The 26,423-nt window shown below is 36.5% G+C and overlaps 1 protein-coding gene across 15 annotated transcripts in view; it reads left to right on the forward strand.

The window, feature by feature from the left end:
* The window catches only part of ARHGAP12 (Rho GTPase activating protein 12), a 72,080-nt gene that overhangs the window by 41,079 nt on the left and 4,578 nt on the right, over positions 1-26,423 (forward strand). For 6 of the 15 annotated variants that reach the window (XM_085227111.1, XM_085227113.1, XM_085227104.1 and 3 more), the window contains 10 exons: positions 4,825-4,950; positions 8,325-8,399; positions 10,595-10,656; positions 11,856-11,937; positions 13,963-14,085; positions 18,498-18,602; positions 18,922-19,020; positions 20,645-20,747; positions 21,613-21,732; positions 24,598-24,696. In XM_085227111.1, the coding sequence (XP_085083237.1) occupies positions 4,825-4,950; positions 8,325-8,399; positions 10,595-10,656; positions 11,856-11,937; positions 13,963-14,085; positions 18,498-18,602; positions 18,922-19,020; positions 20,645-20,747; positions 21,613-21,732; positions 24,598-24,696 (994 nt within the window). The remainder of the gene's footprint in view (positions 1-4,824; positions 4,951-8,324; positions 8,400-10,594; positions 10,657-11,855; positions 11,938-13,962; positions 14,086-18,497; positions 18,603-18,921; positions 19,021-20,644; positions 20,748-21,612; positions 21,733-24,597; positions 24,697-26,423) is intronic. The other 9 variants (XM_085227110.1, XM_085227118.1, XM_085227115.1 and 6 more) reach the window with 5 other exon arrangements.

The raw sequence follows: 26,423 nt of genomic DNA on the forward strand, positions 1-26,423 counted from the left end.
TTATAACTTGTAATACATTTTCCAGAAGACTTTGCCTTTCCTGCTGTGGATTCTGCTATATTCAATTGTTTGCTCTTCCAGAGTATTAAAATAAATAAATAAATAAAAACAACAAACAAATCAAAAATCAAACAACCCAGTGAGATAGAAGGTGAAGCAAAGAACATCCAGGGCAGTCAAGTCAGTAGAGTGGGTCCAGAGGGGTTTTGGATCACTTCTGCTCCAATTGGAGCTGTCTTCTGCAGCAGCCTCCTGCCCTGCACAGTCACTGTTCCTTCAGTGCAGCTGTTGCCTCAAACTTTGCTGCTGTACAGATGGAACATGAGGAGCCTTAATCCTCCAGGGAAAGAAAGGAAGGTGTGGGGCAGGGTCCTTTACAGTCAGCAAAGAAATGTTTTATTTCTATTTATGAAGGTAAGAAAAGCATTTTATGTAGTTCATAAGAAATAGCAAAACATTTGCATTGATATTAGTTCAGTCACAGAACTGAAAAGTTTATTCAAAGCCAAACACAGTTGCAGCACTGGAGAAATCCTTTTGTTGTGAAGCAATCATTCAAAGAAAAGAAAATAATTTCAGACTATTTACTGGGAAAACTGAAAATAATATAGTGGAGTAGGCAAGGTGATAAAGGATAATGGGATGTCAGAATATTCTTATATGTTCCTGTTTTAATTCCTGACCTGCTTTTAACATTGGATCTTTACCAAGTTTCACTGTCAGCTGCTTCCCACCCTTTTCTCCCTTCACCCGCCCAATTCCTTGTCTTTGACCGTGTCTGTTATTAGCGCAAACAAAGAGGAATCTTTGTTCTCTGTCTTGAAGCTGACAGATCTGTGTCATCTCCCAAAGAATGAGGACAACTGCTACAAATAGCTTGGAGGTGTTGTATTTATTTCAGTCACAATTAGGCTAGGACAGAGCCTTGAGCCATACTCCATTTCAGGTTAAAATTAAATATAAGTTATTCAGCCAGTTGAGAGAGTTAGAAAAATTTACTGTGAGGCATAGAAAGCTTTCAAGTAGCAAATGAAAGCACTGAATGACTTCAACGATGAAAATAACCCTGTGCTACCTAAATCAGTATCAGCAGTGTCTCCACCCTGTACTAAGAGCCAGTGTAACAAGAAGTCAGGGTTACTTGGTGTATGCAGTAGGAGTATGAACAGTTTGCTGTTGTCCTCACTTGTTGATAAGAGGAACTGGCCGTGAAATGAGGATCAAACTGGGAGTGTTAGGGAGGGGTAACTGAGTGGGACAAGCTGGAGTTCTGGAGTCATTTTTCAAGGTGCAGTAGTCTACGTATTTGGAGTTCTCTGCTGCATTATTAGAAATTACAGAATTAAGAAAATGATAGCAACTTTTTAAGGTGTGATGCTAAGGCATGTGGTGTCATAGAATGACTTCTGTATGGCCCTTACCTAGCCTTAGTTTTCAACATGACACCAGAGATGTGAAGGAGGAATCTGACTGCATCACTGGCACCCTGGCTGCTTCTCTCTAAATGGTAGCATCTATCCATTGTAGTTCATGGTTAGTTTGCCTGGAGAATCCAGAGTCCAAAGCAGTATCTGTATCTCACTGTAATTCTTTTTGGAAATCACAAGTCACTCCCTTCATTTTAGAAGCAGAAGCTTGTCTTGAGCCCAGAAATACTTAGCTTTCTCTTTTTTCCTCTAGTAGTTTATTTTGCTGTTCACAGAGAGGAAAATATACCTGACAATGAACATTTGAGTGAAAATAGTTTACTTGACACCTATGTTGTGAGAAAATGTGAGAAAGATGTCAAATGTTCTTTTTAAGGACTTTGTCAGTTTATTAACACTGGTTGTATCACCAGCACAAAGTACTGACGCTGCAAAGACGCACAGCACAGTGTTCCTGAAACGTTAGCAGTACTTTGTTAGCTCTATATACTGTTGCTTTCTTGTGCAGTATATTTTGTAAAACTGGAGTGTCAGCCTTGCCTTACAGGCCCTTTTTCCTTTGGGATGGAGTTACCTGCTAGGTAAACAGACTCCCAGTGGTTCGTGATGGTGTCAAAGACACCTTTTAAATATAGATCACCTGTAAATAGACTGTGACTATATTCTAGCTCTTAAGGTAGATTTTAATTCACGATACTTTTAAGTCTGTCTTTGACTGTGGTTGCAACTTGAGTTCTTCAAAATACTCAAATGGAGTGTGCATGGAAGGTTTCCATAAATAATATTCATTAGTGTCACTGAAGTATAGGTGTGTGTGTGTGTGTGTGTATAAAATAACATATGTATATTAAATAAACGGTTCATTTTATAGCAAAAACTGTTGTGAGGAATACTGTAGCAGCCTTCTGCTCTTTAAGCATAGTATTGTTGAAACTTGCTTAGGTTTTAGTTGTAACGTTGGCAGTTTTGCTGCATCTTGCTTAGACTGCTGTCGCAGATTGCTTTTGTAGGAGCGTCCGGATGGATACTTGTATTATAAGAAAGTAAGCTGGCATTAGATTTCTTGCAGTGTGAATGGTGGTTCATCTTTGATTTAACATAAGAACAAATGAAAGTTACTTCAACCTCACCACTGTAAGGCGGCAGTTGACATATGAGTGTAAATGTGCTGAAACCAATAGCACAGAATCACAGAATTGTAGGGGTTGGAAGGGACCTCTAGAGATCATTGAGACCAACCCCCCTGCCAAAGCAGGTTCCTACACCAGGTTGCACAGGTAGGCGTCCAGGCGAGACTTGAATATCTCCAGAGAAGGAGACTCCACAACCTCCCTGGGCAGCCTGTTCCAGTGCTCCGTCACCCTCACCGTGAAGAAGTTCTTACGCACATTTGTGCGAAACTTCCTATGCTGCAGCTTATGTCCGTTTCCCCTCGTCCTGTCTCCACGTACCACTGAAAAGAGACTGGCCTCACCACTATGGCCGCCACACCTCAGATATTTATAAACCTGGATCAGGTCTCCTCTCAGTCGTCTTTTCTCAAGGCTAAACAGACCCAGTTCACTCAGCCTTTCTTCATAGGGGAGATGCTCCAGGCCCTTCACCATCTTAGTGGCCCTCCGCTGGAGTCTCTCCAAGAGATCCCTGTCTTTTTTGTACAGGGGAGCCCAGAACTGGACACAGTACTCCAGATGAGGCCTTACCAGGGCAGAGTAGAGGGGGAGGATCACCTCCCTCGACCTGCTGGACACGCTCTTTTTAATGCACCCCAGAATGCCATTGGCCTTTTTGGCCACGAGGGCACACTGCTGGCTCATGGCCAACCTGTCGTCCACCAGGACGCCCAGGTCCCTCTTTGCAGAGCTCCTCTCCAGCAGCTCATCCCGCAGCCTGTATTGGTGCATGCAATTATTCCTCCCTAGGTGTAAGACCCTACACTTGCTTTTGTTGAACCTCATCCGGTTTCTTACTGCCCAGCTCTCCAGCCTGTCCAGGTCTCGCTGAATGGCAGCACAGCCTTCAGGCGTGTCAGCCAATCCTCCCAATCCTCCCATGAAGTCAGTGCAGTCTCAAATGCGAATCTCTACCGTACCAACCAGCACACCTCTGTTTGTACATGATGTACTGAATTTTCTTCTTCGTACTACAGCATTTATTCAACTGGGAGTAATTTAACACTTCCCTGCATGTTGAAATAATTTAAATGCTTCTTAGTATCTGTTGACTTATTGGAACATGAACTCCATTCCTTTTAAAATACAAAGCTTCTATCTCGGTCTCTGCCATGGTGTTAGTAGTTGTTATTTTGGCGCTAACTTTAACTTCATTACGTTATTCAGCTTGAAGTTGGCAGTTATGTTATTGAACTTTAATTTTGCTGTACTTTGTCAGTGTGTGTTATCATCTTTGAAGACCTGAGGCTCTGATTTTATAGTAGTAAATTGGTAGCAAAACTGTAGAATTCAATGTGATGTCAAAGATAGTTTTTGCCTTTTTTCAGTAAAATGAGCATTTGAGTTTCCTGTGCTACATTTGAATTGTAGTCCGTTATGCGTCACACTTATTTCCTTCTGTTTCTGTCTATAGATTTCAGTCTCCTAGCTCTGAATAGAGAATGAGATTGTTACTGACTTTATAAAAAGCAAATAAATCCTTAGTCTTTTCTTGTTTGTACTTTCAGTGTTAAACTTTGCTTGAAATATTTTTATAGTTCTTAATAACGTAATGATTTTAAATGGCTCTGCTAATTATATGTATGCTGCGAAGCTGAATTGAAGTTAAATGCTGGATTTTTCTCATAGCCTTTATATTTTCTCAACCTGTTCATCTCTGAATGCTGTTGAGTTGAGTTTATCAGAACATAGATTTTGTCTCCTTTGCTTTTAATGCTCTGCCAAGTCTTAAAATTATTTCCTGCTAAATACTTGTTTTCTGCACTTAGATGTGTTGCACAATAACAAATCCCCTTAGCAGTAGTTGATATAGTTATTCTGAAAAAGGAAGTGCTCACCTCACTTCTTAGTATCTATTCTCTTAAGCATAGGAAATCTTGGAGCCAAATAAAATTATATTCAGTTAAACACTCTTAATCTGCATGGTTTATTGTAGAATAGCAGGGTTATCCTCATCTTATGTCATGACAGGTGTTTTTTACTGTCAGTGCAATATGAAGACTTGAATGTTGGTTGCAGTAAGCTTTTGTCCAGGAAATCAAACATCTATCTGTCAAGAGGACTGCAGTAGACAGGATGGTTCTGAAAACTAAAAACAAAATTTAAAAAAGGCTATTTTCACACACCAGAATGAAATCAGGAATCTGAAAGTTTGTACTGTAAAGATGCAGACCTTTTTTGTGTGAATTAGAGCCTACTTATAGTTTGATTTTTCTTTTCTTTAGTATAATGCTTCACCACAGCAGCAAAGAGATATAATAAAGAGTAGGAGTCTGGACAGGAGGCTACAAGAACCAATAGTTTTAACAAAATGGAGGCACAGCACAATTGTGTTGGACACCAACGATAAGGTAGGAGCAAGTTAAACAGCATGCTGCAATGTGAACTGTTTTCGATTTGTGAAGTATTGAAAAGAAACTGCCATGTATGAATTTCTGAATCTTGTTTTTATGTTTTGTATCACTGTTTGATAACATTCAGAGAATCCAAGGACTGTTTGATAATTTTGTTGTTGTTTCTTTGTCAGTGGTAGTCTTATTCTTTTTAGCCTTGAAATATCTTAACTAGCGTTAATTCAGAGTTTGATGTTTATAGTCATTTTACTTATAATTAGGAATTTCCTGTAATTCAGTTCAGGCTTTGGAAAGTAGTTAGGTTTTAAATTCAATAATTGTGAATGTGGGCAAGGTTCCCATATAAGGTATATTGATATTTCATGCCTGAATATTTTAGTTGTAGGAGATGCTAAGCATGAATCCGCTTTAAACATGGCAGATGAGTAGCTGAAGTATTCATAGAGTTGAAATAAAACTTTTGCTTACTAAACCAAAAATTCTAAATTAAAGATACAAATAGTGGTGTTATGTAGTGAGCTAATCTCTTTAATGACAGTTCTGCTAATCTCCTTTGTAATATGCAAAGAGGAAAAGTTATGCTTGATTACAGCAGGGTTGTAATGTTGTTTAAGGGCAGAGCACAGTACTGAAAGTGCTAAAATGCTTGGTTTTAATTCGCCTCCAGAGCTGAGCTGGGAGTTTAGTCAGGACAGAGCTGAGTCAGTAATAACAGAAGCTGTTTTCTCTGCATTCTTTGTGGCATGTTCTTGGTAGTCTGTTCGGGACTATCAACTAACAGATGCTGTTTGAGCAAACAAGGGGACAGAGCCTCTCCGTTGTTCTTCCTCCGCCCATCTCTTTTTTGTCTGATTTCTGTCACAGCCATTTCTACTGCACTGTGCCATTCTGCCAGTGCAAGTGGAGAGCTGATGTAAGCAGAGAGGAACTGAAATTGGTGTTGTAGGGGTAATGAATTGCTTGCTGATTTTTGTAACTTCACAGCAGTCTGACCCGAGATTCATGGAAACAGAAATGCATCTTAATGCTGAAGTGTTAGCGCAGGCTACTAACAATAAGATGCCAGCAAACTGTCTTGTAAACTTCCATTTTGTAAAGATACATGGAGAAATGAAATGACGTCAGTGTATTTCTGGCAGTATGGAGAATGACCAGTAAGTGTGCAATTACACATGCCCGTGTCCAAGACAAGTGGACAAAACACAGTAGTAGTAATGAAAATGGATCTACGGCTCAGAATGTTACATGCCTGACATGTTATTTCTGGAATATCCCAGTAGTTTGTGTTGGAATGGATTGTTGTGGAAAAGGAGGCAAGTGAGTTACCATGAGTTGACTTAGTTCTTCAGAACAGAATTTATTGAATTTGATTTTAAGTGTTGGAGCTGTCAGTTTAGAATGTCATTTGTAGTGCAGAGGACCCAGGGATCATGCTTGGCTGACAACCGCCCACTCTGCATCAGTTTAGCTTTAGCAGTTTCAAGGTTTCTTTGCCCTTCTTCGTACTTACTGTTCCTCTTAAGCATCTTTATCTATCAAATGTTGTCACCTGTGTTTGAATGGCCAGATGGAGTTCTGCAAAATCAAAGCTGAAGGGAGTCCTCTAGCTTCATGTAAAGTTTACATTTCACGGGTATAAACTCTTTTGTTGGCAATAAATTAAAATTTTGGCAATGCTTTTAAAATAATTTTTTTTTTTTTTTACAAGACTTAAATTTGCTTTGGACTGGCTTTTATGTAGCTCAGTATCAAATAAAGATGCTCATGTAAAGCACTGATTAGGTGGAGCTGCTTACTTCAAGACCCAATAGTCTAGTACCAAGACCTTAAGCCCAGTGAAACAAGTGTGCAACTGTACAAATGTCTAGTATAGTAACCAGGAGAAATTGTGTATAAACCACATCTGGAAAGTCTTAAGTCAGTAGCTTAAAGTTACTGCAGTTCCAACAGCTTTAAAATAAACAGGCATCATGCATTTGTTATTGACAAGGTGTCTGTATGTAACTTCATGTAACGCACAATGTTCCTGCTTCAAGAAAATTAAAAATGTACCATGAGTGTTTTGTGGAAGGACAGGGAGACAGTTCATTTGTTTAGTGCAGCGATGCAACCATTTTATTATCAGTGGTAGACACGCTGTTACACGTGTTGCTTAGAGGCAGTGTGTGATAAAGGATTAGTTAATGACCATGTGTACTAGTTGTCTTCTTCCAGAGCTGCTTAGTGCATGAGAACTATGGAATTAAATAAGTATAAAAATAGCAACTGGTTTTCAGATGGGTGGTTTCACCAACCCCAACTTAGCTTTTTAGTTGACTCCTGGGGAAGCTACTTTTTTAGTGTTCTCCCTGTTGCTTTCCTGAATTTGGTCATTTTTGTCCTGTGAACATCTGAAAATGTGGAAAACTTAGTCTATCCATAGGAATGCTATTATTGTTTCAAAGAGGTAATGGTAAAGTTTTAGTCAAAGAGATAATGGTAGAGTCCAAGTGCCACTTCTGTAGGCAGATGTATTAAGTGAATTTTAAAGTGCAGGTGCGCAGGGAAAAAAAACAAACACTTCTATTCAAATGGAAGCACAGAATTTGGGAGAACTGTCAAGAGAATTAAAAGGGGGGTGGAGGAGAAATGCATGAGAAGTAACAGAGACCATATGCTGGTTTTCTTCTATTTGAAATTCTTTACCAGATTTTTATGGGATACATCTGTGCGAATCAGTCAGTACCTCAGAGGAAACACACGTGCCTTTTTGGTTCCAGCATTTTTCTGGTTTTCAGACGTTTTCTTTTGCTCCATCATTAATGTCTAGTTTAGAAGAAGAATGCAAATCTCTAGGAAGTTTTGGTCCTTTACTATAATGAAATTAACTGCCACGACTCACAAAAGTTAATAGAGCTGGTATATACTTTTCTGTATGTATAGCTATTTTTTATGCTGGTCTTAAAATTATTGTCCATACAGAAGCATATTCTGTTCTTCAAATTTCATTTTACACGTGGTGCCTTGTAATATGTTTGTATTACAAACATGCTTCATAATGTGATTGCAGTCATACAAAGAAATCTGCTCCTTAATATGGATGAAAGCTTTGCTTTAAGCTGATAAAGTATGTATTAACTTTTTTTTTTTCAAATGGGTACATGCTTAATAATCTGGTTTGATTGGGCCGTAAGTATTGTAAGAACACTGTTTAGTTAAGAAGGTTTATAATACAAGTACCTCAGAATATCATGAATCCTCAGAACAACCTATTTTTGTGAGAGCGGGGGGGAAATCGGAAAGTGTGCCTTTAGGGGGTGAAAAAGGTTTTATTTTTTAATTAAAAAAATTGTGAAAAAGAATAATTTATACTGATTATTTAAATTCTATAGGAATCATCAAGTTCTTCTAAGGCCAGTTTTCCTGAAAATGAGTCCTCTCCTTCTTCACCGAAGCATCAAGCCACAGTCAGTATGGAAATTGTTTAAATAAATAGATGTTGTAGAAATGTGCTATTTGTGGTTAGGTAGTTGTCAGTAAACTTTCTTGTTATTGAGAGAAAAGAATGGGAAAGAACTAATGACACTATAAAAGGAACGTATTGCATCCAACTGTGCTTTCAAAAAAAGAAAAAAGGATATTTGATTTAAAAACAACTTTGTAAGAGTGGTGAATGTGTAGCTTAGTTGTGTCAAATTATATAGGATTGACTTTTTCCTCCAAGTCATGACTTTATACCTAGCAACCTGGTCGTTTACAAGCAGAAATAAACTTTCTGTATCCTCTGTGTTTATCATCATCATCAGTCACTAGTAGCTGGTACGATGTGATGCCTTTATTTTTCACTTGTGTTTTCCCCTCCTTGAAAAGATGTAGTAATCTTGAGAGCCTTATATAAATAAGCTTGTCTTTTTGCTTCCACAGAATAATGGGAGGAAAACTTCAACTTGCTAAAGACTTGTTACGAATGTTAAACAGATTTTTTTTTATTGCCTGAGTTGAAGTTTTAAAAGTGAACATTTGTTTGATCTTGCGATGTTAGATTTTTGTAGCAGAACTTGCTACTGGTTTTAAACAAAAGGGGAAAAAAAAGTCTGTTCTTTTTAGCTGTCTCTGGAACTTAATATTACAAAAAAAAGTTGTATTTTTGTGTTTTGCCATTTAGGCTTTTCTTCCCCTCAGTTAAATATTACCACAGTTTTCTCCTGAGTACCCTCTAGTGTTGCTGTTAAGTAAGGCATGATGATATGCTTTCCAAGTAGTTTTTTTTTGGAACATTACTAATGATTCCATGTGCAATTTTTTAATACTACAGAATATTTGAGAAAGAGAGCATGGGTTACCCAGTCAGTGAGATCCTATTTTTGGAAAATATATATTATTTTCACTGGCTTGGGAAAGTACTCTGACTCAGTAGAGATATTAGATTAAGACGAGCAATTACTAATGGACCATAACAACATGAATCACCAGATAAATGCTATCTTTGAAAACACATCTCTTGTTTAATGCAAACCACAAAAACATGCAAAAAAATGTGTAAGATTCATGAAATACAGCTCTGTCTCTGATAAAGACAATGTCAGAGTCAAGTTTTCCTCTTCTGTATTCTGTGATTATTCTGCGGTCTGCTTAAATTTGAGACGTTCTCTCTAACATTCTCCTCTAAATATCTTGTATTTTCAATGGATCTAAAATAGAGGATGTTTTTGTTATGATAAAGCTTATTTAGATCTTTTCCCTAGTTGATTATTTCAACTAATAGATTATTTCTTAAATTGGGAATTGTTAAGAGCTGTAACTGAAAGGAATTAAGAAAAACACAGAACTGTTGGGACAAAGCTGGAGTGACTAGAAATGGTAGAATTTGTTTATTCATTTTGAGAATGGTGCAAATTGACTGTTTCCTTTTTATCCTGAAATATTTTTTAAAAAATATGCCTTATTTTCTTATTCTTACACAAAGGCTAGAAATATTCACCCCTTTGTAACTTAAACATACCCTTTTTCTTCATTGTTGTTCTTTTTCTGCTTTTCACTGCTTGATCTCCAGAGTTTTACAGTGGCATACAAATATAAATGATTTTCATCCACAGTGCATAATTAAGTAGCTTAAAATTCTAATCTTTCACTTGGGGTTAGGAAAAAGTAGGACATGGAATGCTTTGCTCATCTGTTTTGAAAACTGATATATTAATATTTTTATGCAGTTCAGGAATGATTTGTTTAAAATATACAATTACTTAACTTGAGTTGAAGAATTCTGTTGAAGAATTTAGGTTGTTTGTCAGATATCTCCTTTTTTAGTGAAAGACACAAACACAAAATTACTATTGTACAAATCAATATATTCTTGTTTAAAATTTCCACTGTATTATACCACAAAAGTTCTAAGCTTTTTTCTTTTAAAGAACCTTGGCCCTATAGAAGGAAAGCATTATACCTTCTTAATGATAATTGGTATACTGTAATATTTTCCCATGAAAAATCTTGATTTTACTGATGCTGCATGTTTAAATATACTTAACAGTAGTTTCTTAAATTACTACATTGGCAAAGATGGCTTGTTGCCAGATACTGATTGTTTGAGGGGATTGAATTCAGTGATGTGATGGCAATAAAAGTGAATTTTCTTTTTAATTTGTCTTATTCCATCTTGCAGGGTCAAGAGAAGTATGGATTATTGAATGTGACAAAAATTACAGAAAATGGAAAGAAAGTTCGGTAGGTCTTGAACATTTAGAAGTACGTGTACATACGAGTGGGCAAGATATTTCATGTTTATCAGTGCTGATCTACCTGTGATGAATGGCCTCATTTTTAGTTTCCTTTTTTTGCTTCAGAGGCGGGCACCTGCATTATAAATACTAATGTAAAACCAACTAATACTGTCTAACCTAATTCTAGTGTTTGCAGTCAGTTCCAAATAGTGTCTAAATGTGGTTTTTCCTCAGATTTAATTTAGCTTTACTTTTTTACCTGTAATTTTTTGAAAGGGATTTTCTTAGGTCTACTATTGTATACATCCATATCAACATTCCCAAATTTCTGAAACATGAAGCATTATTTTTTTTAAGGATTAAATTGTTAGCACACAGCTGATCTTCTAGAGACCCTCTGACCTAGTCCAGGGCAGGTGGGCAGCAGGTCTGATCTCCAACTTGGTTCCCCAGAGCTGCTCCTAAGAGCCTAGTAGGAAGAGGTAGATGGTGGCTCATAAAAGCTGCTGCTGGTGCACTATACCCTCAACACGTAGGTCAAATCTGTTTGGAATCATTGATCTGGATTATTGGGCTGCTTTACCAGAATGCAACGTGACCCTTCTGTCACTTTGAGAGCTGTTCAATAATAAGTAATATTTAGATAGTGGGAATGGATTGTTAGAGCTTGTAAAGCTTTCTATTTTATTTTATTTTTAACCTCAGGGCAGATATTCAGGCACAAAAATTGTCAGACAGCTGAAGAACTGATTTGTTCCTTTTCTGTATTTTTTTGGATGTGTACAAATATTTTGTTCCTGGTGTAAATGAGCTTATTGCATAAAAGTGGGACACGTACATCCCAGTAAGATGTGATCAGTCAATTTCAGAATTATGCAGTGCTTTGGCATAATCTCCTTAGTACACAGTAGGCTGAGCATTCCAGATTAGCCCTTTTGAAATTATAATTGTATGGCATTCCTTCTGGTGAACTGCTCCCACTACTAATTAGGTTTGTTTGATTTAGATTTTGATGGTCAGGTTGGGACAATTAACATATGTTCACTTCTGCAAATATGCAAGCAATTAAGACTTACTGATGGCACTAATGACAATATATGGTTAAGTATATTAACATGCAGGTTAGCTGGGCAGCAGTGACACACGGCTTTAGTATCTGCTTTTAAAGTCAATTTATTATGTTTTGTTTACAAATATTTACAGAAAGAATTGGATGTCATCCTGGGCGGTATTACAAGGTTCATCACTGCTGTTCACTAAAACCCAAGGAAGTGGAACTGGCTGGGTAAGCTCTGCAACAAGGCCTCACTTTCTTTTAAGTGTTGATATCATAAAGCACAACAAATTACAGCCCTGTTGTTTATTGGTCTTAAATACCAATATGTATGCACAATTAGAAAGAAAAAAATTGCATTGTTGTCTTACTGTTAGTGATGGCTTTGAACTTTTGTTTTATATCCACATAATGTCTGATAAGTATTTGCATCTATTTTGAAAGAAAAATTTCACACTGAAGAGATGGCAATGATTCTTCAATATTGATATCATTTCTAGTTTAATAACGTTGTAGTTAAACTGGCTATAATCCTGCTACATTCCTACATGAATCAGTATAAAAATGGTTTGTTACCTATGGCTTACCTACTTACTTTGGAAGTTTGATATTAAAAATAAATGTAGATCTCCTATAATAGCTAAGGAGAAGTCATATACAGTGTTAGTTATTCCAGGATGTTGTCACACTGATAACAACAAAATTGCATCTTGCCCAACAAAATTTCATCTTACTGACGTAAGTTATGCTGCTGTGCTTTGCTGATCTTTCTCACTTTCTGCTGCTACAGTTCTTTTTGGGCAGCAAATTGTTATTGACTGTTCTTTCCCAAAGCTCTGAGTTTGGTTTTTTTTTCTGCCATTTTGTTGCTGCAGAAGGGGTGGTTGCACAAAAGTGGGTAAACTTGCTTGAATAAAAACACTGGGAGTAGCAGAGAATGGAAATGGTGAAGTTGGACAGGGTGGTCAAACAGGTGGAAAACAGTAGGGAAGGAAGAAAGAATATGGATTAGAAGCATAAGATAAGGTGAACTGCACTGTTTGTTTTAGAAAGTGGACTTTGTAACCTAAGGAGATCTGCCCATACTGAGTGTGAGAAGGGGAAGAGGGTATGATGCACATCAGAGGGTCAAGCACAGAAAAATGAACAGAAACATGTACACCTGGAAAGTTAATGGCTTTCCCACCTGTAAATGTTGGTATATAGTTAGTATTATTCACAAGTGAGAGAAATAATAATAATAATAATAATAATAATAAAAAAACTGGTGAACTACTTTTTCATACATTAACTTCACTGACAAAATATATTGAAGAAATATTGGAGAATCTTAAAAGGTGAATTCTAAAGCAGGAAGTGTTAGGATTTGGAAAGCTTTAAAACTTGCTCTCATCTTCTTTCATGCCCTTTAGTCACTGTCTGTTGTTCAGTCAAGTCCATTTTCATCATCCTACTTCATGAACTGGAAAATTCCCAGCCATACAGGGATGAGGTTTGATATTTGGTCTCTGTGTACAAAGAATACTATTACTTTTTTATTCTAAAAAAATTTAATCTCTTAATCCAAATTTAACAATTGATGGAAAAAAGCAAAACAAAAACACAGCACAGTAATTTTAACTGTTTACTATATCACTGTTCCTGATTGTATGATACAGTTATAAATGAATAAATGTATGCCAGACTGAATGATCTGTTCAAAAAAAAAATAATAATAATAATAGTCGTGTAACTCTGCTTGGCTGGGGAGACCAATGTTACATCTTTCAAACAGCCATTTAGTGGAAAAAACAAGTTACCAATTCTTTTGATAACTTAAGTGCAGCAAAAGTATTGTGATCACTATATGTATAGTAAGAATATTTCTGCATGAAACAGTGAAATACTGACAGTATGCACAAGTTTATTCTGTTGGTACTAGTCATATTTATAATTAAATTGAGAATGTCAAGGGAGAGCATCAACTGTGTGCATGTTCGCATTTGGCTTACTCAACACGTGCTCTTTTTGATCTTTGCACACAAGATTTTTGGGGGGGATATTAAAAATTCCACCTCTCTTGTCAGAAGCTTTGATCTTTATCAATGTTTTAATTGAGTAAAGTCAAGTCTATGTGACATGAGAGAAGAATTTCCTCTTCGCTTCTTCATCTAGCAGAAGAATATTTTTTAGCTGTGTCTAGTCATTGATGTAACCATATCATCTTTTGTGCATTGTTTTGTGACTTCATCACTTTTCTTCCTTTTTCTCATCAAGTCATTTTGCCAAGGGGGCTCAATCCCTGAGCTCTTGCTCTCGCTGCTTTCTTCTTGGAAAAATGCTCTCAGTCGTCGACCTGCTGTCACCTATGTAAACTCTGCCCAAGTTTCAGCTATCAGTGTATGTGTTCTTGTTGCATGCCTCTTGTCACTCTAAGGCCATTTGCCACTAATCTTGAAAGTAAATTTAAACATTCCAAAGGTTAAGTTTTATCACTTCAAATAACACCTTATGTATCCTGTTTGCTATTTTTCAAAGTTTTTTCCTTTTTTAAGATGCAAATTAACAAGTTTATTGCAATAATGCTGCAGTTGTTTTAATGGAACAAAGATTGTCTGGTTCATCAGCGCCTGAATTATAATCCCAGATTTGCCTAACGTTTGAACCACTAGTGTCTTAACTAATAAACAGCATGATGTGGTCACATTTTGTTTCTTTTTAACAGGTACTATGTCTAATTCTTTCTAACAGAACTAATTCAGACTGTTTTTAAGGCTCCTGTGGTGCCTTTGATACACTGATGTATATGATATTGGTTAATTTCAGCTATAACTGAAATAAAAATGTTATGTATTCAAAAAAAAAAAAAAGAGCTCAATGGTGTTCTGGCTACATGCTGCATACAGAAAGCTGATATAAATTTGTAGAACTCCTTATGTATAATTTAAGCATCTGTATTAGTCATATTTTGAAGTGTAGCTGCCAAGCTTGGATGTACTCTTTGTTGGAAACTGAAAAAATGTTGGTAGCTAATATGGTAGTTTCATGGTGGAAAGGAAGAAAATAGTTAAGACTCTTGTTAGAAGAAAGAAACAGGCTTGACTGGCTATATAAGCAGTTTTTAATGTCTTAGTGCTGATTATTAATTTAACCAGAATCAAACTAAAACTTTCACAGTAAAGAAAGATATATATATATATATATATATATATATATATATATATATATATATATATATATATATATATATATATATATATATATATATATAAATCTCATATGACATTAAAAGCAATGTATCACTTGACTTTTTGAGGACTATAATCTGGTGGTCACTATAACTACATTGGTATCTCTCCTGTGTTCCCTGCAGAGTGGAGAGAGTGCTAAATATTTTGGATTCCATTAAGATCCTTGAAAATGTGAGACTTTTTGATTACCATAGCTCTATTATTATTTTTTTTTTTTGTAAGGAGGTAGTAACTGTAGGCTTTTTCAATTAAACTTGTGCTAAAAATGATGCAGCTTTTTTTATTTCTGTCCAATGAACCTGTGTGTGTGGAAGCCATATAATTTTTATGTATTATTATATTCTTTAAGATGCTGTTTTCTGTAAGGGAAATAGTGGATTTCACTCATCTCTCTTTCAATTCTTTCAGTATGTTGAAAGCTTTTCTCTTCTGTTGTGAATGAGATGTAATAGCTATTGATGGATATTAGTGATGAGGCTTCAAAAAGAAAAACAACTGCAGCAAATAGTAATTGCTAGAAGGATTTGTTTGTCAACCTTATTTCATAGCTGCATTTCTTCAGTGTCGGGTGTGCTGGTGGTAAACCAGAAGTGAGTAAACTTCCCACTGAAAGATCAAGGAAATAAGCTCTTCACAGTTCATGTGGGCAAGCTCTGTGTACTGTGTCATACCGCTCCTTACAGCAGACAAGAGTGCTGTATGTACATTGCTGTAGTTCATCAGTATTGCACAGCTGAGTATACAGGGCTCAGCTGATAATAATGAGAAATGTTTGAAATGTAAATACTTCTACTAGATTTCAGAAAATCTCTCTAATTCTGCTATGGTAAAATAGAATGTCTTCACATTTTTTCTTTTTCTCATCTGAGCTGTAAGTTCTGAAGTTCTGTTACCAGTCCCAAAGAAGCATCTGTCCCTTGGCACTGTTTCTGAAGAAGACATGGAATTAGAAAGTTGTATGAAACTGATTAGGAACAGAATTATTAGACTGGCTGATGTCATTTGTGTCTCCCAATGTCTTCCTATACATAAAAGCCAGTTCACTTTCCAAAAAAAGCTGAAATATATCCCACTACGGGCTGCGTGGTTTGTCCTATGCATGCTCCCATGATGTGGAGACAACTCCTGAAAACAAGGAAAAGCGTGATTCTGATGTCAGCACGTATCTCCAAGGCAGTCCTCATGCAACTCAGCATCTTTGTCCGAAGGAAAAAAAAAAAAGAAAAAAGCTGTTACGCTTTCCAAAAAGGGGAAATTATCTCTGCCTTGAATAAACACATCCCATGACTTCTTTCTCCTAGAAAAATCTGTCAGAAGAGACTCTAGGACAACTTACTATGTTAGGGCTTTTCTCAGCACCATGTTCTAGACCTCTTCCCTCTTTCATTTCTGCTCTCTGCAGCTTCCCTGAACAGCGGAAAAGAGAACTGCAGTCAGAATCGGGAGTAAGGACTGAATGTAGCTTGACCAGTGCTGGCCTAGCAATGTGCTCTGTTTCCAGGATGCTAAAGGGACAACTTTTCTTATTATTGCACTCAGGAAAACCTGTGTGCTTCGGGAGGATTCAGTTGCCTCTAGCTAACCCTCGTAAGCTGAGCATCTTGGCAGCCTTTACAGGATTTGCTCCTGGAAGCTTTTGAGGAGGAAAATGGTGGCTGGTCTCTGATTTCCACGCAGGCAGAAACAGATAAGAGCTGTGGCAGGGAAGCTCGTAGGAGAGTGAAGGTTAAACTTCTTTCTTCAAGGAAATTCTAAGTTTGTGATGAGTCTGTGATACACTGGTATATCACAGGTGCTTTGTAGAGAGGCTTAGAGTGTTTGCTTGGCTGTTCCCTCCCACCATTAGCAATAGCTGGCTCTTTTTCTTCTTTTTTTTGAGGGGGATTGTCCTGTATTTTTCAGATGTGCTTAAGGTAGTCAGGCTTAAAAAAAAAAAAAAAGTACAGCGGTGTTTGAGGTAGCAGTGGGAGCTGCCACCTGGAGTTCTGCATACCGGGGCATACCAGAGGCAGCAGGGAACCACTCCTTGTGGTCTAAACACCTGTGGCTGTTGTTAACTGACTTCACCTATTGCAGGTCATCTCCTTTGCTGCTCAGCATCATGAGGAAGTCATTGGTAACAAATCCCTCATCTTGCAGAGGACTTCAGCTCTAGTCTCATCTCTCTCCAGTGGCAAACCCTAAATGTTTTCCAACATGCACCAAGGTTGTTGTGAACTCCATTTACGAGCTGGGACTCAACCAAAAGCTATTAAGAAACATCCTTAGATGAGAAATCTGAGAATCAAGATAGAAAGCAGGCGGTTTTTTCAGATGTTAGTTGACATTGTGTAAATTGGAAGTATTTTTTCATTCTGATATTTCACAGGTTAGGTTGTTTCATTCTGATCATCATTTAATTGCCTTTATGAATCAGGCAGGAATATTTTCTAGCTGTAAACAGCCTTTCTAAAACACTGCTGGCATTAATTAACATCCTTGCTGTGAATTTAATCAGAAGCAGCAGATTAGTTCTGTTTTCTGAACTGTGTTTTCTCATATACCTCAGGTATGGTTGTTGTGGTACCGACTGGAAGCCTTGTGATGTTTGCAGCAAGGAGGCTGTCCTGAGACTCGGGTCAGCCTGAGTGTTGTCACATGAGCACAAAATATATAGATTTTATAGATTTAAATTATTATTATTTAATAACTAGAAAAGAACCTTTGTGATGGATTTGATGCTGCAGACTGTCCCCAAATGTACATAAATTTTTTTGTTCTGCAGCCAATTGACTTAATACTTTCTCTATACATTAAAAACAAACAAAACTTACTAACAATTAGCTTTTTTTTTGAGAACTGTCTTTCTTGAGAAATTATATTTTAAAGCTATGGGATGTAGACTGTGACCCTGGTAGAAGTACTTGGCTATACCTAGCATAATAGTAAAAGTAGGAGGTAAAGATAGCTCTTATTCGTGCTGTGTTCCTCCAAACTGGTTGAAGGGTTGATAATGAGTTAAATGCCTCTTAATTGCTTTGGTTACTTGTTTTTTAGAAGCTAGACAGTGAAATTGATTTCTGTTTACTTACTAGGATATGTTAAAGGAAACGTACTAAGGGAACATTAAAGGAAAATACTGAATAGCTTTAGTATGAAAGTGGCACTGGGAACATTTAAAAAGAAATTTTGTTCTGAGAATGTAAAAACTGAAGATGCTTGAGACTTTCTACAAGAATCAAGCTATGATCAAATTCTCTGTAGACTTCTACCACTTTCAGTAGGAACAAGTCTGCTGAAATCTGATCAGAATTTAAAACTACTGGAATTTTAAAATCTTTAGGCTGAGCTGTTCATAATAGGAATGAATAAAGAGCTTTTGGTGCTTTTTGTTTGTTTCAGTTTTCCTGGTATTATGTTAGTTTTTTTTGTTGGCAGGATACTGTGTTTGCTTTAAGTCGTGTAGGCTGTGAATCAAGTGATAGTGTGTTACATTTAGGAATTGCAAGTCTATATATCTTGGAAGCTTTTGTTATTTGTATTTTTTTAAAAGTTCATCATCATTGTTCCTTTTTTTTCCAGAAGTTTGGTGTGAATCAGTCCAAGCCAGAATTTACAGTGGATCTCAAAGGGGCATTGATTGACTGGGCTTCAAAGGACAAATCCAGCAAAAAGAATGTTATTGAGGTAAATTATTTTACTTAAATGCAAAACTCTAAGCATTCAAGCAACTTCAAAAATCATCTCTAAAAACTTAGTTCAGGATTTTTGCATTTCTTCTCTTTAAATATATGTATCTGCAAGAGATGTCCTTTCGTAATATATTTGCACAGGATATACTTTTCAATTTTAAGACGACTTACTTTGTGCTTTTACTGATTTTAGAGTAGCTATTTATCATCTGAAAGTTGTGCCAGAGCGAAGTTTAACTTCATGTAATTTGATTTTGGAGTTCAGCTTAGTATGTTTATCAGTTCTGATGACATCTGTTTTTGTTTCTTTAAAGCTAAAAACCCGCCAGGGAACTGAGCTCTTAATTCAGTCTGATAATGACAGCTTCATTAATGAATGGTATAAAGTCCTTAACTACACCATCAACAATCAGGTAGGTATTTGAATCATGAAGGCTGTGATTTCAAGGTAGTATTTTTTTTAGCAAAATAATTCATGTAATTACTCCAAGTAGTTCATATACATCTTCATTTTGTCGTTTTCTTGGGAATGGGATGGGGATATGATGATTCCCAGTGATAAGAAATAAAATTAAATTGTGTCAAGAAAAGAGCGGTGATCCGCTGGATTAAGAACTGGGAGGTGTGGACTGATCTCCTCAGAAATGAGCTGCTTTTTTCTCTCAAGAAAAGAGATGGGGAGTGAAAGGGAGGGCGACCAACAAAAGAATGCTTGCTTTAGCATCTGCTATTGCTATTCCCTTCAGACTAAATTAAAGTGTGAATCAAAAGCCAAGAGACCTAATACTGCACAGGGAAAAATATACCTTATTTAGACCATCTGATAATTTGAAGCACTGAAAGTTTTGGGTACAAAAATCAATCAGATCTGAAGCAAACTTAAGTTTGAAGAAAAACTCTCTATTGTAATACTAGCTGTGAATGTTTTTCCTATGATGGCTGTGGCTTGCTCAGATCTGAAGCCCAAACGAAGGCTACAGCTTAGATTCATGTCTCTGTCCTCCCTCAGGGAGCTGTTATGTCAGTATGTTATATAGAAGGAATATCTGTGAAGGATATCTGCTCTATTTTTACACACACAAATTTTGAAGTTGTTAGATTAGAATTGGTCCATTTTACAAACCTAAATTCTAGGTGATATATTCAAATCTAGGAGATCTGAAATTTAACAGTCCTAAAAAGCTTTGAGGAAGAGAATCCTGTTCACATGATGTCAGTGGCAGTTGGATCCTTGGCAGGGACATTAATTGAATGTTTGAATATACTGACTGTTGACATTTTGAAAAGTCTATCTGAAGCTTTTGAAAAACAATGAGGAATGAGGGCTGTTTAAAGCTCACATCTGCTGTGCAAGTTAAATGCAAATTAACTGATGTTATATATTGAGACCAAAGGAAGCTTTCTTCTCATTTCCTGATGGAATGCAACATAGGTGTGAGGCAGCGGACAATTTCTTAAACTTCAGCATCTGCCATCATACAGCAATATAATTTGCATTTCCATTTAACTGTGGGTTTTTTATTCTTTTTGAGAATATGCTGAAAGAACATTAATCCACAGAGCAAGGCTTTTGGACCCTGGTACAGTTACTCTGTTGGACTGAATTCAGAGTGTACTTTGACAGAGGTCTAATTCTCCAACTGGCAGTTTGTTTCTATCACAGAAAACTTAAACTAGGGAGATTAGCAACAGGATAAATGTTGTAGAAATTGATTTTGACTTTATCAGTCAGGTGCTTCTGTTGCAGGTCATGTGAATGAAACAGCTGATGTCTACTGAATTTGGGAGGAAGAAAAAAGTTAATGTAATTAAGCTTTTGTCTGTACTGTACTGGGTCTTACGACCAAATACTTCTCAAAGTTACTGCCAGCGAGAATGGTATCATCTCTGAAGATAATTTTAGCATCTAGAATTCTGGAAAGAATTAAGTGAAAGGGAAAATAAAAGTATGTTGTTGAGCAGTCTACATGAAATGAGTTTTTTAATGGTGTATTCTGTGAATTGGTAAATTTACCTTTATCTTCTTAAATGTAATAGGTAGTAGAATCTGATGAAGCATTAGAAGATGAGGTACCAGATTCTCCTGGGGTGGAAAAACAAGACAAAGAAAAAGAGAATAAAGACTCTAAGAAACTTCGTTGTGAGTAGAAAACTTTCCAATAATTGATTTTAGGAATGCAAAGAAAATAATTACCTCATCTTCACTCGTGTATAAATGGAAAAGAATTCAAGAGGCCTTTTTCCATTTGGTTACTGACTTTTATCTGTGTTTTTCTAATCATACTTAAAAAGTAGAATAAAACAGGCAGTAAAGAAATAATCTATTCTCAAGGTACACTCACTTTTGTCAAATGTATAGAAGTAATTGGGTGTTTTCTCTGACATAAATTGTTTCACATAAGAATCTCTTTGTCCTTGTTCAAAACAGATTTGGATAGTTTTACTTTTTTGTCCATGGTACAGCATCTGTAAATATTTTCACTTACACTTCAGTTTCACTAAGTTGCTAACCCTATATTGGATCATTTACAGAAATGAAAAAATTTTAATCACACTTTCAGAATTTGAAAGAAATTTCTTCTAGCCACAGAAATTTTTCTTTGCAAAGAAATATATTAATCAGGCAGTCTGTTTTGTCCTTTACTTCTAGGCCGTATGTAAATTGCAAGGAAGTATTTATTTCATTTAAAATGGTTGGTGAGAGACAGGGCTAGTTTTGAAACATAGCAATAAGTTTTAAATTCCATGTTCATTTTTAGTTACTATTTAGTTATTTTCACAGACAGCACTTGGTGACAGGTTAGCCTCTTGGCAGTTTGAAAAATAGATGCTATGTACAAGAAATTAAAAAAAAAAAAAAGGAAAATGTGAATGCGACGTGAATTTGAATACTTTATTTTCTTCTTTTCTATGCTCTGTATTTGTTGTCAAATTTCCAAGGAACCAATGTTAAAAAAAAAAGTTGTTTTTGTGAATATTCATACTGAGTGTATTTTTATTTCCAGCAGTGAAAATACCTAGCAATATAGATGCCACAGATCAGAAAAAGACCAAAACGAAGCTCAAGAAGTTTCTCACACGACGACCTACATTACAAGCTGTCCGTGAAAAAGGCTACATTAAGGGTAAATGAACCTTTTTAACAAAGGAAATAATTTGAGAAACTGAATTTGATAATTCACGTGTAAAATGGGGTTCCTGTTATCTAGTTTTAGAGTAAAACATGAATGTAGCTTGCCTAACAAGTCTTGGATAGTGAAACTGGTGATTTTGTTGTTCTTCTGAGTCTTCTGAGCAAAGCTGTTAGCTACTAAACTTTGTCAAGGATGTCCTTTCCATCCCATTATTGGCAAAACTGAAGTGGAAAATGAGAGCCCAGGAACCTCTATGGAGTCGCAGTGCTTCTGAGCTAGGAAGTCCATTTGGTCTGCTGCTCTCAGCTGGGAATTTTGTATAGCCAAATAATTGTTTGTGCAAACAAGGGAAAGGAAGATTGTCCTTTTGTTACAGAGCTGAACACATGCTTATGTTTTACAGGGGTGTTTTTAGTCTGGATGGAACCAGAGAAGTATGTGCCATCTCATTAGAAATGAAATGTTTAGGCAGAAAAAGGATGAGGCTAAAGGAATCTCAACTCCAACATCCTTTTTCCCTAACCTTTTTTTTTTTTAATGTATACATTTTTTTTTGGATTTTTTTTTTCACAAAGAATGAGTTTTACAGATATTCTTGAATCCAACTTATGAAATGATTGATAGCTTAATATATACTTCCATCTATCACATTTGTAAAAACTCTGAAAGAGAACAGTTTTTGCACAGATCTAAATTAATGTGATTGTGTAAATTTCTTCTTGGTAATTCCTGGTACTCACTGTAAAACTTAATTTATTTGTTTGTATGCTTTAGCAGGACTCGTAGGTGGTGCTCTACTAGGTCAAAATAGCAGATGGGTAGGCAAATATCAGAGCAAATCTGACTGTGATTTGCCTAACTGCATACTTTAACAGATGTGCTTCTATTGCATGTAGCATTTGATATATTTGTGTATCTGCAAATATAATTTAACTGTAAGTTATGAATTTTTTGTTTGAAGTAAGAAGGCATTTTTCCCAGACTTTGATGTTTTGCCATGCTTTACAGCTTAGAATTCATGTGAATTCTCAATGACATAACTTCTGACATGAGCAACAGTAAATGCTAAGCCAAGTTTAACTTGTACACGTGCATGCTAATGATTGGATTTTTAAATAAAGACACTAAGGAACAAAGAGTTTGTTTTTATTTAAAAGCATGATGTAAACTTTAAAAGTTGGATCTGTGCTGTATAGTTTTACATTTACTGTATGAGTGAAAAATACAGAAGTTTATCTGAAGCCCAGTGTACTTTGTGGCTGCTATTAAGCTTAGTAAATGAAAGCTTGGCAAATGGAATATGAGTTGAAAAAATGAAAAAATTTTATAAAACACCCTTGAAACAGCATGCATCAAACTGAGAAGTAGCTGTGCTAAACATTTTTTACATGGAAAAACAGAATTACAAAAGCTGCTTTAAAATGGGGGAAACAAATACGGTTCTCCTGTGTGTGGAAATTGTTACGATCAGAAGCAGTTGCAGCAAATAATTTTGTTACATACCAGTATTTTCTTGTCCTCTCTAATCTGCATTGTTTTACCTGCTACAGCTGCTTGCTAGTCTGCCTTTCTGCTGCGTGGCCTTTTTCAATCCTTTGCTACTGATTCTGCTTATACAGCTGGCTGTGTGAGTAGGAGCAGCAAGAATGAGATGTTTTGGGGCACTGGCCTTTATGCATACAGCTAATAATACCAATTTTCTTACTGTATAATTGGTTTGGTGTGCTGTTTGGATTTCCCAAAGCAGTTATCAAATGTGAATGTTGTTACTAAACATGAAAAATGGGCTAGATGCTATGCATGGTTCAAATGCAAGAGCAGTTTCTCTCTTGCGTAAGCTCTGAAGTAAAATGTATTAAATACTGCAAAGATGGTCACTTACATGCTGCCTTTAAAAGATAAAATAAAACTTTCTTCCTTTTGAGTCTGAGCTTTGCTTCTCTATTTCAAGACCTTGTTTCAGTCTCGTGCATCTGAACTTGGGATGTCATCTGTTATTTGGGCATATGATGAAACCACATGAGTCTGGGGAACGTTTCAGTGCTACCATCTGATCTGAACAAGAGGAATTAACATGTCCATGAAACACACTAAGACTTTATAACATGTTCTCTGCCAAAGCTGATTTTCATTTTTGCTCTATTTTATGACAGAGAATTAGTCCCACTGCCTTTTGTGTAACTTTGAGGGCAAGACACAAAGTGTCTGAAAAGATGGACCTTGTCCATAAGGACTTGTATTTGAATTGCAACCTTGTGGCCACGTTGCCTGTGCGCAGTCACACATGCAGCCAGAGCTGTGTAAAGGTCTATCTTTTATGTAGTCGCTTCACAACTTAAATGTGTTAGAAATTAAGCTCTATATTGAAACCTTTCTCTGTAAATGAATATGTAATGCCGAATTAAACAGTAGGTGTAATGGAGAATAACATTTTTTTCTCCCCGAATGCTTTCATTTGGGTTAAAATTTTTCAGTTCAGATTTTTTTTTTAATCAAAGATTACGGTAAATGTATTTTGAACTCCAGAGGGGAATGAAGTACAACAGAACATTTGAATCCATTAAATTTCTCACTGCAGTAATGACTGTGTGATTCTTCTAAGTTTTCTTCTGATGGATTAAAATGATTTCAGTACCAAAGTTCCTCCCTCCAAGACTCATGTTTGGGTGACTGCTGACACTTTTTCTTTCTGGGAGCTGTTGAGAACTCTTTTCAGAACTTTACTCCCTTTCACTCTAATAATGCAACAATTGTATCCAGTACTTTTTGCCCTTTGTAGAGGTTTGTTTTAACCTGAACTAGTTCTGTCACTCGAGTCCTGTTCCACTGTAAATCAGTCTCTTTACTTGGTTCCAGATCAAGTGTTTGGTTCCAATCTCACCAGCTTGTGTCAAAGAGAAAACAGCACGGTGCCAAAGTTCGTGAAGCTGTGCATTGAGCATGTTGAGGAACATGGTATGGTGAATTTTATGTTTGTCTTTAAACCCCTCTTGCTCACCACGCTGTCTAATTTTGAATGTTTTAATCCTTAATATGCTCTTGATGTGTTACAGAAAATAATCTGAGATGTGTCTGTAGGTAATGAGTTTTTGAGGGTGGGAAAGATATCCAGTGGAATCCAGTGTGGGGAGAGGGAAGGAAGTCTTACGTCAGAGGAATTGATCATCTTCAGTATCTTTCGAGATGAGGAGAATGCTGAACAGCTTTTTGGCAATAAGGGTCTAAAGGAGGAGAAATTACAAGAAGTCATAGAAGAGCTTATCTCATCAAAGTTTTACTGCAGGTGAAGAGAGACTTTCAGAAGTTACATGTGACACTGTGGGCTGTCTGATACCAAGGACTTATCCAGTTTTTTTTGGAAATTTCTTGGTTGTAATTCCTGACTTGTCTGTACTCTAGGTTGGGCTTCTTGCTTGTCTCTTGCTATTGCTCAGATGGTCTGTTAATTTGAGAATATAATCTTGAGATCAGGGTGTTTACAAGGGAATACCAGAAGTGAATTTTAAAGCATTTTCCATGGGAACTTCTTAGGATTTTTTGCAGCATGTTGTCTTCTTTTTCAGTATTGTTGACTTGTGTCCTGGAAGGGACAAAATAACTGCTTCCATTGTGATACTGTAGGTCAACAAACTGAACAAACTGCCTTCTTGTTTGTAACAGCAGACTTTATTCCCATTTGAGAAGATCCACAGTTTGATAGAGAGAGGCTATTTTTCCTTTTTTTCTTTTTTCTTTTTTCTTTTTTTTTAATTTTTTTATATTTTAAGACAGCACTGCAGTGAAGATGGTGGTGAAGTTTTCCCTTTTTAAATACCTGAGGGGAAGCTGACCGAAATGAGCAGCTTTTTTTCCTACTTCAACTCTTCTTATTTCCAACACACATCAAATATATTCTTTTTGTAAAGAAGTGGCTAGTGGATTATGGGGAAAAGGGATATGTTAAATGGTGCTGATAACTGTGCTGTATTGCATCAGACTACTCTATGAGCTACAGGGACTGAAGGTATTCTGGCAACACTCACCCTCTCAGGGGCACTGAACACAGCACATGAGTCAAGTAGCATTTCAATTTAATTCTTTACCTTCTAATCAATTCTGACTAATTGCAGTAGCATCCACAGAGACAGTTTTCTTCTTTCCCTGCTGAGCATTACGGTACTGTAAAAGCAAGGGCTACCTGTTTACTTCTAAAGGCTGTTGGATAGTGAGTATGCAGGCACGTTGTTCCTTCTTGCAAACCTGGTCACTTGACAACTTCAAGGTGCTCTCTTACGCCTGATTTGATATTTCTTAACCATAAATTAAAAAATGGAACCTCCACAAAATACTTGGTTCTTGCACGTTGGACTCTGCATATATCCCTCCCTCCACCTACTAAAAGCATTTTAAATGGCATCTCCAGTCTTACTGGGAAAACTTGAAGCCATTACCTCATTTACTACTATTCTTCTGCACAGGAAGCTTTAAAGATTACTTTGAGCTTGATACTACAAAACCTTTTTCAGCAAACTAAACCTTCTCTGATGTGCCCTGCCCGTCAAAAAATCTAGAGAAATGTTTATTGCCAAACCAAGTGATCGTTAGCACAAGATTAACTGGGCAGCTTTAGGTTTTGATTTTACAGAGTAGACCTGAGTAAGGAGCCTAGTGATTTCAGAACCTGTATGCATGAAAGATTAAAA

Source organism: Meleagris gallopavo, chromosome 6, assembly GCF_905368555.1.
Source record: "Meleagris gallopavo chromosome 6, MGAL_WU_HG_1.1, whole genome shotgun sequence".
NCBI classification, from domain to species: domain Eukaryota; kingdom Metazoa; phylum Chordata; class Aves; order Galliformes; family Phasianidae; genus Meleagris; species Meleagris gallopavo.